General features: G+C 42.9%; 1 protein-coding gene across 3 annotated transcripts in view; it reads right to left on the bottom strand.

Moving 5' to 3' along the window:
• LOC307218698 (ferric-chelate reductase 1-like) overlaps nt 1-15851 on the bottom strand; it is a 35283-nt gene extending 19432 nt beyond the window's left edge. Inside the window, exons 1-2 of one of the 3 annotated variants that reach the window (XM_079981417.1) lie at nt 15673-15851; nt 1688-1886 (exon numbers count right to left, since the gene is read on the bottom strand). In XM_079981417.1, coding sequence (XP_079837543.1) covers nt 1688-1886 — 199 coding nt within the window. In that variant the 5' untranslated portion in view covers nt 15673-15851. Of the gene's footprint in view, nt 1-1687; nt 1887-2647; nt 2786-3723; nt 3785-15672 lie in introns of those variants that run through there. The other 2 variants (XM_079981416.1, XM_079981418.1) reach the window with 2 other exon arrangements.
• Between the last annotated feature and the right edge of the window lie 583 nt (nt 15852-16434).

The raw sequence follows: 16434 nt of genomic DNA, 5'->3' as shown, positions 1-16434 counted from the left end.
TGGTGAGAAATATAATAATTACGAAAAACAACAGCCAGGCCACACTCAAGAAGGGTTGGTGTCACAGGTGAGTAGGGCTGGATGCCTCCTGAGGCCCACATCACCACCGGTCCTCTGTCCCTGCCTCTGCTCCTCCTGAGTGGCTCTGTCTCCTCATGTCTACTGTGTCTCCTCTGCCCACTATGAACAAGGCCAAGGCCAAGTGCAAGGGGAAGGAGCAGCTGCAGCCTCCAAAAAAAGTAAAAAAGGTAAAGGGCCCCTGGGTGTTTAAGTCCAGTCAAAGGCTACTATGGGGTTGCAGTGCTCATCTCGCTTTCAGGCTGATGGAGCCGGTGTTTGACCACAGACAGCTTTCCCAGACATGTGGCCAGCATGGCTAAACCGCTTCTGGCACGACGGAAGCCAGAGCACACGGAAATGCAATTTAGCTTCCTGCCACAGCATTACCTATTTATCTCCTTGCACTGGTGTGCTTTCAAACTGCTCTGTTGGCAGGAGCTGGGACAGAGGAATGGGAGCTCACTCCGTCGTGGGGATTCGAACCACCGACCTTCTGATTGGCAAGCCCAAAAGGCTCAGTGGTTTAGACCACAGCACCACTCATGTCCTGCTGCAGACTCTATACACCTTGCTCTCTCCACCTAAGGAGTGGCATGGATTAGGCCCTGACCAGGGCTGGATTTAGGTTTGATGAGGTCCTAAGCTACTGAAGGTAATGGGGCCCTTTATATGTCCAACTGTCCTTTGTCAACAAAAACTTGTTGCTGTTTTTGTGTTGAATATATTCTATATGGTAATTTATGGACCTAACAGATATCTAACCAGTGATATTTTAGGGAGCAGGCTAGCAGGTGGGGCCCATTACTTACATCATAGGAGCCTACAGAACACAAAATACTGTTGCTGTATGTAGGTTTTATTTTGTTTTTTATCTTATATTTTGGAAATGTACATCCAGTTTTTTTCTTTACATTTTTTGGGGGGCCCCAAGCTCTACAGTCATACCTCGGGTTACAGATGCTTCAGGTTGTGTTTTTTCAGGTTACGAACCACCGAAACCCGGAAGTAACAGAACGGGTTACTTCCAGGTTTCAGCAGTTGTGCATGCGCAGAAGCGCCAAATCATGCCTTGCGCATGCGCAGAAGCGCCGAATCGCAACCCGCACGTGCACATATGTGCAGATGTGGGTTGCGAATGCTGCGGGTTGCAAATGTGCATCCCACACGGATCAAGTTCGCAACCCAAGCGTCCGCTGTAGCTTGTTTAGCTTATACAGTGGTACCTCAGGTTAAGAATTTAATTCGTTCTGGAGGTCTGTTCTTAACCTGAAACTTTTCTTAACCTGAAGCACCACTTTAGCTAATGGGGCCTCCTGCTGCTGCCACTGCACTGCCGGAGCACGATTTCTCTTCTCATCCTGAAGCAAAGTTCTTAAGCTGAAGCACTATTTCTGGGTTAGCGGAGTCTGTAACCTGAAGCGTCTGTAACCCGAGGCACCACTGTATGTAATTCCGGCACTGGCCCAGATGAAGTAGGAAATCAAATGGGCAAGAATGACACTGGCAAGGGGATGGGACTGAGCACCACACCCAAGTATGTGAAGAAGGCGGTGGCAGCAATCACAGAAGCAGCGAGCGTTATGTCCTTCTTGCTGCAGACGGTAGCGAGGCAAGAAGATCACAGTACCTTTCACGTGGTCCCCTGGCTTGAACTCCGTCACATTTACTTCAACGGTGTGCTTCGGGAAGCGCTGAGGCAAAGAGTGTCCATGTAGGGGCATCATAGTCTTGCACGCCTCTGTTACTTTGCCATTTGGGAAGCCGGTTGATGGGCCAGAAAGGCAGGCGAGGACCCAGAGCATCAAGGCTACTCCCGGAGACTCCATCTACAGAAAAGGAACAAAGTTTTAGTCCCCCAGAAACATTTCCAAAAGCAGCAGATTTATTTTTTAAAGCCATGGCTAGGAGAAACAGGCCATTGCTGTGCACCCCTCCCCTCTTTAAAGGAAGGAGCTTCGCCCAGCTACATTACCAGATCTTTTTCTATAGACTATTCTGCATCTTTGTATATCTTCACAACAACTCTGCGAGGTAGGTTGGGCTGAGGATGGCGAGCTTCATGGCAGAGCTGGGATTGGTGCTGTGGGTTAAACCACAGAGCCTAGGACTTGCCAATCAGAAGGTTGGTGGTTCGAATCCCCATGACAGGGTGAGCTCCCATTGCTCGGTCCCTGCTCCTGCCAACCTAACAGTTCGAAAGCACGTCAAAGTGCAAGTAGATAAATAGGTACCGCTCCAGCGGGAAGGTAAACGACGTTTCCATGTACTGCTATGGTTCGCCAGAAGCGGCTTAGTCATGCTGGCCACATGACCCGGAAGCTGTACACTGGCTCCCTCGGCCAATAAAGCGAGATGAGCGCCGCAACCCCAAAGTCGGCCACAACTGGACCTAATGGTCAGGGGTCCCTTTACCTATACCTCCAGAGTTACTCTAGACATGACACTACACTACACTGACTCTTCAATTCCTTTGCCCACCATCCTCCCACACTTTCAAGATTTAGAGACCTAAAGTGGCTGTTTTCTTTAGTTGCCTGTAATAATTTTGAAAAGGTACAGGCGCTGCACAATAACCAATCAATCCTACATGTTTTGACTTGCATTATCTCCTCTGTCTATTAGCTATACTCCAAAGGAAGATCTGTTCTCATTTCCATTTTAATTTAATTTTGAAAGACAATCCGTTATTCATCCAAATATTCGGGAACTAAGCCAGTGCACTGGAACCCAAATTTCATGTGAATCTATTCCAGTGAGTGATGCCACAGTTACTAAAATTTATATTTCAGAGCATGGATAGTTTTTAAACCAACTATTGTTTACTATTGGGGGGCGAGTTGGGAGCAGGTTTGTTGCACAAGAGCACTAAATCCTGAATTTGTACAACTTGAAAATGCAGGTATGTGATGGAATCCCATCCACAAAATAGAGACAATCTGGATGTGACCATTAAGCACGATGTTTTCTCTACTCCCAGTACTGATAATTATGTCATGCAGCACATAGACTGAACAGACTAAAAGTGTCACCTATAAAGCCTTATCTCCAAGCCCTTTCAGAGGTAATCCAATGGCATGGAATGTTCACACACATTTCAACTGCTGAGCAAGAGTATCAGTGACGAAATCCCTACAGAGCTGCTTCTATACACAGTGAGGGACATGAACTTTTGGACAGAAAAAGGCTTACACATAACACAGGAATAGGAGGTGGGTTTTTTTTAACTGTTCTTATTTTATCTGTAAGCTACCTTGAGTCAGGGGGGAAAGGCAGGGTAAAATAAATATATAATAATTATAATAATATTTTTTGCAGGAAAGGATACTAAACAGGTAAACAGGTTTAGAACAGGAGAGCCAGGTGAGGAAAATATCAGAGGAAACTAAGAACAAGGAGCTAAGATGCCCTGGGCAATGAGCTGAGAAACAGAGGGGCTTCCAAACTGCTGTTGTGCACTCGCAATTCTATTACTGCACCAGTAATTAGTGCAGTAATTTGCACACTCCGAATTCTAGAATTGAGCAAAAAGTTTTCCACTTAGAAAAGTAAATACAGCAGTCTCTTTGCCTTCGTTCAAGATCCAATTGGCTGGTCTGCAACCCTAAGCTCAAGGACTGTGGAGAACAATTTCAGAACAATTTAGATAGAAGTACCAACTCATACCTGAGGAAACAAAGACATCATCGGTCAGGATACTTAGTCCAATGGAGTCGAGGCATAAATATGGAGAGGAGTCAACGCTTCTTAGCTTTGAAGATTAGACTCCTGCCCTAGCGATTGCTCCTCCCAAGGCATATGGCATTCAGGATAACAGCAAACAACTGTCTGACAAGCAAACTGTATCCAACCTGCCTTAAGAGACCCAAAATGAAAGCTAATCTCACGGTGTCTTGCAGCATCAGTGATACACCAGGAATTAAAGCTTTGGAAGCATCCAGCCTTTTAATATTAGCAATTGTTTCACACTCCTTTTTTTTATTATTCAATTTTTATTAAGATTTTTAAACATAAATGCAAATATAATAAACAATGTAACATATATCATAACATAATTTCTTAACTTCTTTGGACTCCCTCACGTCTTCCGCTCCCACTTGCATCTTTGTCAATTCTTGCCCGCAATTTATCATCCTGTTTACATTCTTATGTCCCATTCATTTAGAATATAATCTAATGGTTCTCCCAAAGGTTTAAGGTTTTCCCTCAATCTCACTTATCATCCTAATTGCATCTAATTTAGTGGTGGTCAATTATTTATGATCTAGCCTCCATCTTAACATTCAACCAAATTACAATGCTTTTTTAAGTAAGTCTTAAATTTCTTCCAATCTTCTTCAACCTTCTCTTCTCCCAGGTCTCGGATTCTGCCGGTCATCTCGGCTAGTTCCATATAGTCTATCAGTTGCATCTGCCACTCTTCCAGTGTGGGTAGATCTTGAGTTTTCCAGTGCTTAGCGATGAGTATCCTTGCTGCCGTTGTTGCATACATAAAAAATGTTCGGTCCTTCTTTAACACCTTCTGGTCAACAATACCCAAAAGGAAGGCCTCTGGTTTCTTAGTAAAGGTATACTTAAATACCTTTTTCAACTCATTATATATCATTTCCCAAAAGGCCTTCACTCTCGGGCAAGTCCACCAGAGGTGAAAGAATGTTCCATCATTTTCTTTACATTTCCAACATTTGTTATCAGACAAATGGTATATTTTGGCAAGTTTAACTGGGGTCATGTACCATCTATATATCATTTTCATTACATTTTCCTTCAAAGCATTACATGCAGTGAAGTTCAGCCCGTTGGTCCACAACCTTTCCCAGTCCTCAAACATGATATTATGCCCTATATCCTGTGCCCACTTTATCATGGCCGATTTAACCATTTCATCTTGTGTATTCCATTTTAACAGCAAGTTGTACATTCTTGAAAGTATCTTAGTCTTAGGTTCTAACAGTTCTGTTTCCAATTTCGATTTCTCCACCTGGAACCCTAACTTTTTGTCATTTTTAAAAACTTCATTAATCTGAGCGTAATGTAACCAGTCTCGCACTTTGTCCTTAATTTTCTCCAAACTCTGCAATTTCCAATTGTCTCCATCTTTTTCTAATATTTCCCAATATTTTGGCCATTTGGCCTCCATATTGGGTCTTTTTCGGGCCTTAGCTTCCAGCGATGAAAGCCACCTTGGAGTTTTATTTTCCAGTAAGTCTTTATATTTTGTCCAGACATTAAACACTGCTTTTCTGACAATATGGTTCTTAAAGGCCTTATTGATCTTAACCTTGTCATACCATAAATATGCATGCCAACCAAAAGCATTGTTAAAACCTTCCAGATCCAATACATCAGTGTCTTCGAGAAGTAGCCAATCTTTTAGCCAGCAGAAAGCTGCGGCCTCATAGTACAACTTTAGGTCTGGCAGGGCAAAGCCCCCTCTTTCTTTCGCATCAGTTAATATCTTAAACTTAATTCTGGGCTTTTTGCCCTGCCAGACAAACTTAGAAATATCTCTCTGCCACTTCCGGAAGCACTCCGTCTTGTCCACAATCTGTAATGTTTGGAACAAAAACAACATTTTTGGCAATACATTCATCTTGATAGCAGCAATTCGGCCTAGCAAAGAAAGTTTCAATTTTGTCCAACTATCTAAGTCTCTCTTAATTTCTGACCAACATTTTTCATAATTATCCTTAAAAAGACTCAGATTTTTTGCTGTTATGTTTACCCCTAGGTACTTTACTTTTTTAACCACATTTAGTTCTGTCTCTTTCTGAAACCGTTCTGACTCTGTATCTGTCCAGTTTTTTCCCAATACCTTAGTTTTCTGTTTGTTTAATTTAAATCCCGCCACCCGACCAAAATCTTGAATCAATTGTAATACTCTTTTCGTACTAGATTCTGGCTCCTGCAGAGTCAAAACTAGGTCATCTGCGAAAGCTTTAAGTTTATATTGTTTCTCTCCGACCTGAATTCCTTCCACCAACCGGTCCCCCCTAATCATATTCAAGAGCACCTCCAGAACCGAAATAAATAGCAAAGGGGAAATAGGGCAGCCTTGTTGTGTTCCTTTTTCGATTTTAAACTCTTCTGTAACCACATTGTTGACTATCAATTTAGCCTTTTGCTCTGAATATATTGCATCAATCCCATTCTCAAAACCCCACCCCACTCCCATTTCTTTTAAATTTCCCTTCATAAATTTCCAGGAAATATTGTCAAAGGCCTTCTCCGCATCTATAAAAATTAACACTGCATTTGTATTTATATCTGTTTACTCTATCCGAAGATATAAATTCCTGGCCAAGTCTTTTATTTATTAACACTTTTCTGTGGAGCCTAATCACGTGAGTTTCTTGTAGGCAAATAATATCCAATTGTTCCTTTTTTAATATGTGGAAAATTTTCCTCCTTTTTTCCGCAATATTACAGCCATTTATATTCCAACTCAAAAGTTGCAGAGACATCCTGAATAAATCTGGTTATTTTCCTGGGGGTGGTGTCTTATTCGCTGGATCTTCCGGTTCCAAGGGTGCAGGTACCGCTGGTGCTCCAGGCCCAGAGGGTGATTCAATTCCTTTTTGAAGGTCCTCTCCGTATGCAGTCAAAAATTTATCTCTATCTTCCAATGTTCTGATTTTGACCTTCTTCCCTCTAAAAGTGAAAGATAATCCTTGGGGGAACTCCCACCTGAAGATAATTGAATTGCTCCTCAACAGTCTAACCAATTCGAGGTAGCCAGATCTAAGGTCCAGCAGTTGTTTAGGAATATCCTTGTAAATTTCAATTCTTTTGTCCGAAATGTCCAGTGACTTTCCGTAGTGTAGGCCCAAAATCTTATCCCTTTCCTCCTTTGATCTCAATGTTATCAAACAGTCTCTGGGTTTCTCTTTCTTTATAAGTCTTCCAAGCCTAAAAGCTGATACGATTTTAAAGTCCTTTTCCTCTAAGTTCCAAAACTTGGAAAGTTCTTTAGTCAAAAACTCAGCTAAGTTGCCTTCTTCCACTTCTGGTATCGACCTTATCCTTAAGTTACTCTCCCGATTCCGCAGTTCTGTCATAGAAAGATAAGTCTGATGTTCATCTACTTGTTTGCGGAGTGGTCTTACCTCTTGTTCCAAAATTCCAAGTCTTTGACTAGTATCTTCAGCCAATTTCCGATTTTCTGCTATGGCCCCCGTCAATTCTCCAATTGCTTGTGCGTTCTGTGATACTTGTCCAGTTAGTCTATTTAAACATTCTGTGTTTTGATCAATTTTAGCTGTTTGCTCATCAGCTTTCTTATCCAAAGATTCCGCTCTCTTATCCAGAGATTCCAATTTTTCATAATTTTTCTCTAAAATAGAAGCAGTTGCTCCTGAGGCCATATCTTCCAATTGTAATTGCTCAATTTCTTCCTCCCCTGCTTTTGGCAGAGAAGCAACTTTTTACTCTGAAGGCAAAGTAGGTACAGATGATCTACGTGCCTGGGAGGCTGCGGTTAAAGTTGTTAAAGTTGTTTGTCTGGTTCTTGGTCCCTTTTTTCTAGCGCCACTCATTCCAGAGTTATCTAAGAGTCAAGGTCAAGGAGTTGTTCCCATGAGAAAACAACAGCCTAGATGGTAACAGTCAAGCAGGAGGCTGGGAAAAGGAAAGTAAAATAATGTCACTGCTGTAAATCCAAAATCCTCTAGGGGGAGCTTAAAATGTCTTTAGGGAAGAGATCAATTCTAGTAAAATTGTTAAAATCAAGTTTTAAGTCCAGGAACCTTCAATAACAGGTTTTAAGCAGAGTTAGTATTAGCGCCACATTGTTTCAAACAGAGCATACTGGTATTTCAGATGATGCTTCAAAGTAGCAAGTCCAAACTCCCTCAGATTGTTGCAATTTTTGATTCAAAGTAACCAAATCTGCAAACTGACAGCTCAGTTACTCAGGCAGCTCCAGCACCTGGGTTTCTTACTCAAATTATATTTCCAAATAGAAGAAAGGTATCACGAAGCAAGTATAGAACATAAGATCAAATGCTTAGAATCCTTATTCGCTTACAAAAAAGGTTCAGTGGTTGCTCAGATCAATTAGGTTAAAAGTTCTTTCTTTACCTCTACTCCTCCAGCTCTTTGCTTTGAAGTTCAATGACAGCGGAAGACGGACTTCCTGTTTTTCGTCGCTCCGCTTTCAGCCAAATTCAATAGATTTTAGTCTCCAATTTAATAAAGTCCTTCTTTACTCACGGGTTGTTGCTTTTCCACATCAGAAAGTTTCAGGAAAAAAGGTCAGCGCTCACCGGCAGCAGTAGCGCGGCTTCACTCCGTAGCTTGCGGAACGACCCACAGCGCCGCTACCCCCTCCCCGTTCCGGAGCCCCTTACGGGGTTCCTTCAACGTTTCAGGGGTTGCTTCCAGCGCCCGCTGGGTCCCGAGACCACAGGCTTTTACTGCCTGTGGGTTTCCGAAGTGGGTCTCCGCTTCGCCGTAGCGGACGACCCGTTTCCCACGGAGCTTCCCCTTCACCAAAGGAAGAGGACCACCATTGCCGTTCGCGCCGCCTCCGGAAGTCCTTGTTTCACACTCCTTGTTGAGCAATTCATCTCTTACACTAGCAGGGGAAAAGTGACACAGTCTGTGACTACCATTCGGCCTTTTAGCTGAAATTGTCACAAATTAATGAAACATGGATGGGCTGAATTTGATGTGCAGGCTTCATAAACTGCACTTGACCTTGGTTATCATTGGCCATGGTGCAGCTAAGGCTGGACCTCAAAGCCAAGGACAGGATCCTTGAGCCCTGTGGGGCGGGGGGCAAATGACCCCAGAGAGGAGCTGGTAGTGGGAGATCAGTGAAAACCTCAGTATATGCACCTGGGCCAGAATGGTCGCATGACCCACCATGATCGTCCCTGGTCACCACAGCAGCCACTCTTCCCTCATATTTTTAAATACAACTTTATAGTCAGGAAGCAGCCACTTAGGCCTCATCTGCACTGTACATTTGAAGCATTATTTAAACAGCCTTGGCTTCCCCCCAAAGAATCCTGGGAGCTGTAAGTGCTGAGAGTTGAACAGGAGACTCCCCCTGTTCACAGAACTGTAATTCACAGAGGCATTTAACAATCAATCCCTCTTCGTAGGAACTCTGTAAATCGTAGCTTCGTGGGTAGCAGCACCCTTAACAAACAACAGTCCCAGGATCTTTTGAGGGAAGCCATGACTGTTTAAAGTAGCATGATACTGCTTTAAATGTATAGGGCAGATGCATTAGGAATGCTTGTTTTATTATTTTTAAGCTTTAAAAAAATCTCTTCTACAAAAGAATGGTTGTTGTTGTTTAGTCGTTTAGTCGCGTCCGACTCTTCGTGACCCCATGGACCAGAGCACGCCAGGCACTCCTGTCTTCCACTGCCTCCTGCAGTTTGGTCAAACTCATGCTGGTAGCTTCAAGAACACTGTCCAACCATCTCGTCCTCTGTCGTCCCCTTCTCCTTGTGCCCTCCATCTTTCCCAACATCAGGGTCTTTTCCAGGGAGTCTTCTCTTCTCATGAGGTGGCCAAAGTATTGGAGCCTCAGCTTCACGATCTGTCCTTCCAGTGAGCATTCAGGGCTGATTTCCTTCAGAATGGAGAGGTTTGATCTTCTTGCTGTCCATGGGACTCTCAAGAGTCTCCTCCAGCACCATAATTCAAAAGCATCAATTCTTCGGCAATCAGCCTTCTTTATGGTCCAGCTCTCACTTCCATACATCACTACTGAGAAAACCATAGCTTTAACTATACGGACCTTTGTTGGCAAGGTGATGTCTCTGCTTTTTAAGATGGGGTATGTATTCCCAAATAAATATATTTCAGATCAGAACAGCAGAAGCAAATTCACTCTCTGGCCCCCACCCCCCAAAGTAGTGATATGATTCACACAAGTTTAAAATGCAAAACTGCACACGCTCAGGGATATTCCTTTTTTTCTTTTCTTTTTTATCAGGACTAGCAAACTTTTGTTTTCCTCTGGTATATCAGGGATGTAGAACCAGTTGCAAATGCATGTAATGGTGGCAGAGGGCAAAAGGGGAATGTTAATGTGCTGTCTAAAATACACACAAACCATTAAGTCCATGGACTAAAGCTACCAAGCTGCATCACTGGTTGAAAGCCTTGAGGTAATTATTTTTCTCCCTTACACAGAGACATTCTTGTTCAAAATACAGATACAAACAGTCAAGCTTAGTTTCACATTTAATCTTTCCAAAAGATTTGTGAAAAGATGAATGGACTCACATTGTCATGGCAAAAGACAGCCATTAATGTGAAAAACTATTTGTCACATAAATCATCAGGGTGGAAAAACAAAGTCACTCGGGAGACAAGGCTTAGGAATTCCCCATGCAAGGAAGAGAATCAGCAAGGAAGCAAACCACGTACAACTGGTCCTGAAGAAGCAATCAAGAGAAGCTATGGGTTGCATTCAACTAACCTTTCCTCAAGGTAGATCCATTGAAATGATTGGACCCAACTTAGTCATGGACATTAATTTCAACGGGTCGACCCTGAGTAAAAGTTAGTTGAATGCCACCCTACACTGGCTTAGATAAGAATATCAACTTGGAGGTAGAAAGCCAAGGCTGTGTCCACATTCCCATCAACAGCACACTTACTGTGTTTCCCGTGCTGAGTTTTTAATCCATGTTCACATGACATGATCTAACATGCATATGCATCCTGTACTTCGTTATAAGGTGCCACAGTTTCATGCATTGTTTCTCAAACCAGCTTTGGAGTCCTTAGGCCAGGATTTCCCAAACATGGGTCGCCAGCTGCTTTTGGACTACAATTCCCATCATCCCTGAGCACTGGTCCTGCTAGCTAGGGATGATGGGAGTTGTAGTCTAAAAACAACTGGAGACCCAAGGTTGGGAAACCCTGGCTTAAGCTTTTCCTAATTCACCTCTAGCTGGGGTGTGAACTCCTTTGCATAGGGTTAAGATATCCCCATCATGTCAACACCTTCTGGTGTGTGTACACAACCAGAGAGTCATGTTGATGTGGACAGCTAGGGCACTCTAAGTAAACTGACCACATCCTTAGAAGAATGAACAATAACAGAAGTTTAACTATCACTTTAAAAATTACCATGTGATAGTCTAATACAGTGGTACCTCGGGTTACATACGCTTCAGGTTACATATGCTTCAGGTTACAGACTCCCCTAACGCAGAAATATTACCTCGGGTTAAGAACTTTGCTTCAGGATGAGAACAGAAATCGTGCTGCAGTGGCGTGGTGGCAGCTGGAGGCCCCATTAGCCAAAGTGGTGCTTCAGGTTAAGAACAGTTTCAGGTTAAGAACGGACCTCCAGAACAAATTAAGTTCTTAACCCGAGGTACCACTGTAACTGCACAAATTCACATATCTCTGCAGAACTGCAGCAAGGACCTTGGCATGGGTTTCAACAGCAGGGTCCTTTCCCATCATCTAAGTAGTAACTTAAATCTAGGCAGAATCCTAGGGACCTGATTTGACACAAAAAAGTATAGTCACTTGAGTTCATTGATGGCATTTGCAAGAGGAAATCCCATACCTATCTTGGTTCTCCCATCTATGCAAGATTTTTGCCTGAATGTGCCAGCATTAAATGCTTAATTAAAGGAGAACTGCCTTTAGAATAAATCTTTTCGTTCTACTACAAAAGAAAAAAAAGAATGGCATAATTGTAAGGAACGCTAAGCAACAGTGTGCTATGAATGAATGAATGAATGAATGAATGAATGAATGAATGGTAACACATTAAGAATGTTAAATAATGCTGTCATTTGTTTGCTACCAACAAATCCAGATTATTCAGTTCTTGCAACACCAAGATGACCAGTTTGGACTTTGCAAACTAAGCTCCATACTCAAGGATAAGCCACAGCAAAGTTTGACACCTGATAAGCCTGTGGAGAAACTAACAGGAGACACTATTAGTTGAGCCTTTTAGAAACTTGGATCTAACTGAAAGTGGACCAGAAAATTATTGTAGAGGGGTACACACACACACACCCCACAAGAAGTGCATCAGTTTGTGTTCAGGTTCAGCCTTCCAAGTTATGATTTACTGAGACCCAAACTTTCATGGCCATTAAACCACAGTAACTATGAAATGCAAGGCTGTTAGTAGACATCTAATACTTCATTTATCCATCCACCACATTCATATGACTACCTTCCTCAAAGGATCTGAGTGCTGTGTATGGGTGCCTCCAGATTGTCAGTATTTTGCAGGACGGATATAATTGCATACCAGAACTGCAGGTTTGCACAGCTTTTGTGTTCCAGTGCCCGAGTGCAACAAATCCAGTTTATAAAAGGCATCTGTGGTTTGAAAAATGCATTGAAAACCCAGAGTTTCCAATGGAATATTATCTAACAAGCTAGATTAAAAAGCCATTAATAAGATCAGCTCAGTAAATAAATAGCCGGGAAAAGCTAAGTTTTAGCAGTTACCTAGTCTAACCACATGTGACACCTAGGACAAGAATGATTTAGAAAGCATTTGCAACCCAGAAAGTTCTCACAGTGAGATTTTTCCAGCTATACAGCTGCAGTACTAAGCACACTTGCCTCAGAGTAAGTCCCATTGAACTCAGTGGAATTTCCTTCTGAGTAAATATGCAAAGAGTCACACTGTGAAAGGAGTAGCACATTCTACAAAGGTTTAGGAAAGATGTTTGGTGAAGCACAGAGATGTGACTTCTTATATTTGTGTTTTCATTCCAGACTTTCACCAGCTCATCTGTTCGATCTTTTGTCCCTTGCCATCAATGGGGTTTAACTGCCTGTATCTATGAACAGTCGCTTAAGGTCTTCACAGTCAGACATTTTGACAAGTTGTACACATGATGCACATATTTTCTCCTCAGTGCCAGAACTCACCATGAATAGCTCCCTCATTCTCTTACAATGGCGCCCACCTGAGAGGTGCCGGAACGGAGTTCTGGCAAGTTCCGGCTGGAAAAAAGCCCTGTCCCCACCCATTCAACTACAGTGAAGAATTTGGGAGAATCTCACCATGTTATGAAATATAGACAGCTTTGATTTGCCAGTTTGAGAAGCCATTTGTTTCAGTAACCACTTCCACCATGAGTCATCTTTCCTATGACCTTCTCCAGGAACTTCTGCTTAAGAAACTTCCTACATTTTGGTGGCTATTTTAAGAAAGGTTTGAAATTGCCACCACACTGTTTGACTTCTACGTATCTGGCCAAGATAATTTAATGCTTCTCACTGCTCAAGTACACCCCTCAACTTACAAACTATGATATTTTTCATGCAAATACTTTACATGTGTTTAAATATATATGTAACCACTGGTTTTGTTACAATAAGTCACAAGAAAATCACCAAAAGTATCCAGCAAATTACTATGTATCATATACTATCTTACTAATGAACCCAATAGCAAACAATTTAATCTATGTTGCCTCGATCCATACACCATTATTCTTTCTTGTTTCACAATAAATGGGATTTTAGCCATATTGATACATAACTTCCCAGAAGCCATGATATCTTGTTAACATGTTGCTTTCTATTGAAAGAGGATACAAGTTCATATTTCCCTAACCCTACATTCCAGGAAACCCTCAGATAATCATAAGATGATCTGTAAAAGGAAAACTAACGTCCCCACAAGGTTTGTTCCCAACACCTGATCTTGCCTTGTGACAAACAACTGCAGGGAAATGTTGGGGTGTCCTCCAAGGTTCACCCACATTTTACACAAATGGAGCAGCCTGTCAGGCCAACCAATGTCTTGCCTAACCCAAGTGCAAACCCAACAACACACAGGATCTAGAATCCTCCTTGGAGCTCTGGAGTGCCTTGATTTACCTGTCAGTACAGAAAGGACTCCCTGAAGGTAGGAAGATTGAAAACCATGGATCTAGTGAACACACGTTTTCTTCCCACTGTCAAGTGCCCTCTCCTAAAGGTAAAGGTACCCCTGACTGTTAAGTCCAGTCATGGACGACTCTGGGGTTGTGTGCTCATCTCGCTCTATAGGCCGAGGGAGCCAGCGTCTGTCCGCAGACAGCTTCCAGGTCATGTGGCCAGAATGACTAAGCCGCTTCTGGCGAACCAGAGCAGCGCATGGAAACACCGTTTACCTTCCCGCCGGAGAGGTACCTATTTATCTACTTGCATTTGATGTGCTTTTGAACTGCTAGGTGGGCAGGAGCTGGGACCGAATAACGGGAGCTCACCCCGTTGCAGGGATTCGAACTGCCGACCTTCCGATCAGCAAGCCCTATATTGGTACACACCACTCCAATCTCTGCTGAGCAGCAGCAAGATTCAGGGAAGTTCCAAACACTCTGTTGAGAATTCAGAGGTTGTAGCTTTTTAAGATATATGGTTCATTTTACACCTGGATCTACATGGAGACGAATAGAGTTCGCAGCATTGCATCTTCAGAGTGTCTCTCCTTCTTCCTCTCATAGCTTCAGCAAGCTTGAGTCCAGAGCAGCCAGCTATGCTCCCCAGTCTCTGGGTTGCAGCCTCTACAGTCAGAAACACTCTTTGTTCTCCCTTCTTGTTCCCAGCACACCTTGCTAAGACCCAAACCCACCCTTTTCCTGTCACCTAGCATGCACACCCCATCACTTGGCAACCTCTGTCTGCCCAGGCCCAAAGATTCCCCCTCAACACGGGCCATCAACACCTTTTGTCACATTAAAGACTTGGCTTATCCCTTGCTAGCTGTACGCAGATGTCTGGACTTGTGGTCCTAAACTGAACAAAACCGTGCTTGGCTTAGTTTTAATTAACTAAACTTTGTGTACTTCGTGAATTTGCGAGTTGACTCAAATTCTAGCTCTTTACTGACCCTAGAGATTATGGAGACAAACCCTCCAACATTACTTCCATGAAAATAGGGACGACCTATTCCATAACGATAATAATTTTATTATTTATACCCCGCCCATCTGACTGGGTTGCCCCAGTTACTCCGGGTGGCTTCCAACATATATAGAAACATAACTAAACATTTTTTAAAACTTCCTTGTATAGGGCTGCCTTCAGATGTCTTCTAAAGGTTGTACGGTTACTTATCTCCTTGGCTCAGGGGCCGCATAACTCCATACCCTCCAACATCTGCTGAAAATAGGGACGCCCTACAGAAAAGCAGGACATTCTAGGGTCAAATCAGAAACTGGAATGGCTTCTGTAAATCTAGGATTGTCCCTGGAAAATAGGGACACTCAGAGAGTCTGTGGAGAGTCTGCCCCTCCCACAAACTCATAACATCAAATATACCCACCCACAACTTTGAATATTTGGTTACATTAGCACACACTGCATTGAAACAAAGGCAATAAAGTTTATAAGTACAGAATCCGATCAAGTAATAACTCTATTTAAGAGCTCCTTCAGCTTTTCCTTAATTAACATAACCAATCTCTGCAATATATATTGGGGGTTTTTTTAAAGAAGAAGAACAGGGTGAGAGAAGGCACAGGTTTGGCAAAGCCATCCAACATACAGCCAGCCACAAAGTCCCCTCTTATAAGCGTCACACTGAACACAGTGTCTTAAGCACAGCATAGACACCCAAGATGCACACGCACACACCCTCTTAAGAAAGGAATTCATAAGACACCTGTTTCTTACCTTAAGGAACACGCTGCTCGTGCGGCATAAACGCAGCTGCTGGGCTTCCCCCTTTTACCCAAACAGGATTTTCCCTTTTTTCTTTTTAAAGGGTGGGCATTTCTCTGGCAAGCAAGTCGTTCCGACTCCCTGCTGTGAGCATGGAGGCTGCAGTGAAGAAACGCGCTCTTATCTTGCAGGAGGCTCTTCCTGCTTTCTGACAAGCTGTATCGCATCTCGCAGACGTGGGTGGAGCCAAGCAAAGTTAAGGCGAAAGCAAACTCGTCCTTGAAGCAGCTTTGGGGAAGAATTGGGTGGGTGGGTGAACACCCCGCTGGAATCAGCGGGACTTACTTTTTCAGATCAAGGAAGAATACATAGGCTCAGGCTGCTGGGCTCCTTTCATAGATACATCTGGGAGTGACCCCCAAGGGAAACAAAACCCATCGAAGCTTGTGGGATCCACTTCCAAGTAACTGAACTTTAGTCCCTCCTGCAGCCCCTCCAAGTGTCTCTATTTTCCAGGGTTTTACAGAAACCCTTTCAGAATGATTTGATCCCAGAATGTCTCACTTTTCCTTAGGACACCCCCATTTTCATCGGAGAAATGTTGGAGGGAAGTTTTGTAGTGTTTAATGTTTTATTATGTTTGTATATATGTTGGAAGCCACTCAGAGTGGCTGGGGCAACCCAAACAGATGGGTGGGATATATTATTATTATTATTATTATTATTATTATTATTATTAAATAGGACATTCCTATTTTCATCAGAGAAATGCTG

The sequence above is a fragment of the Podarcis cretensis genome, assembly GCF_951804945.1.
Source record: "Podarcis cretensis genome assembly, chromosome: 6".
NCBI lineage: Eukaryota > Metazoa > Chordata > Lepidosauria > Squamata > Lacertidae > Podarcis > Podarcis cretensis.
The sequence above is the reverse complement of the archived record's forward strand: the minus strand, read 5'-3'. Positions and strand labels throughout refer to the sequence as shown.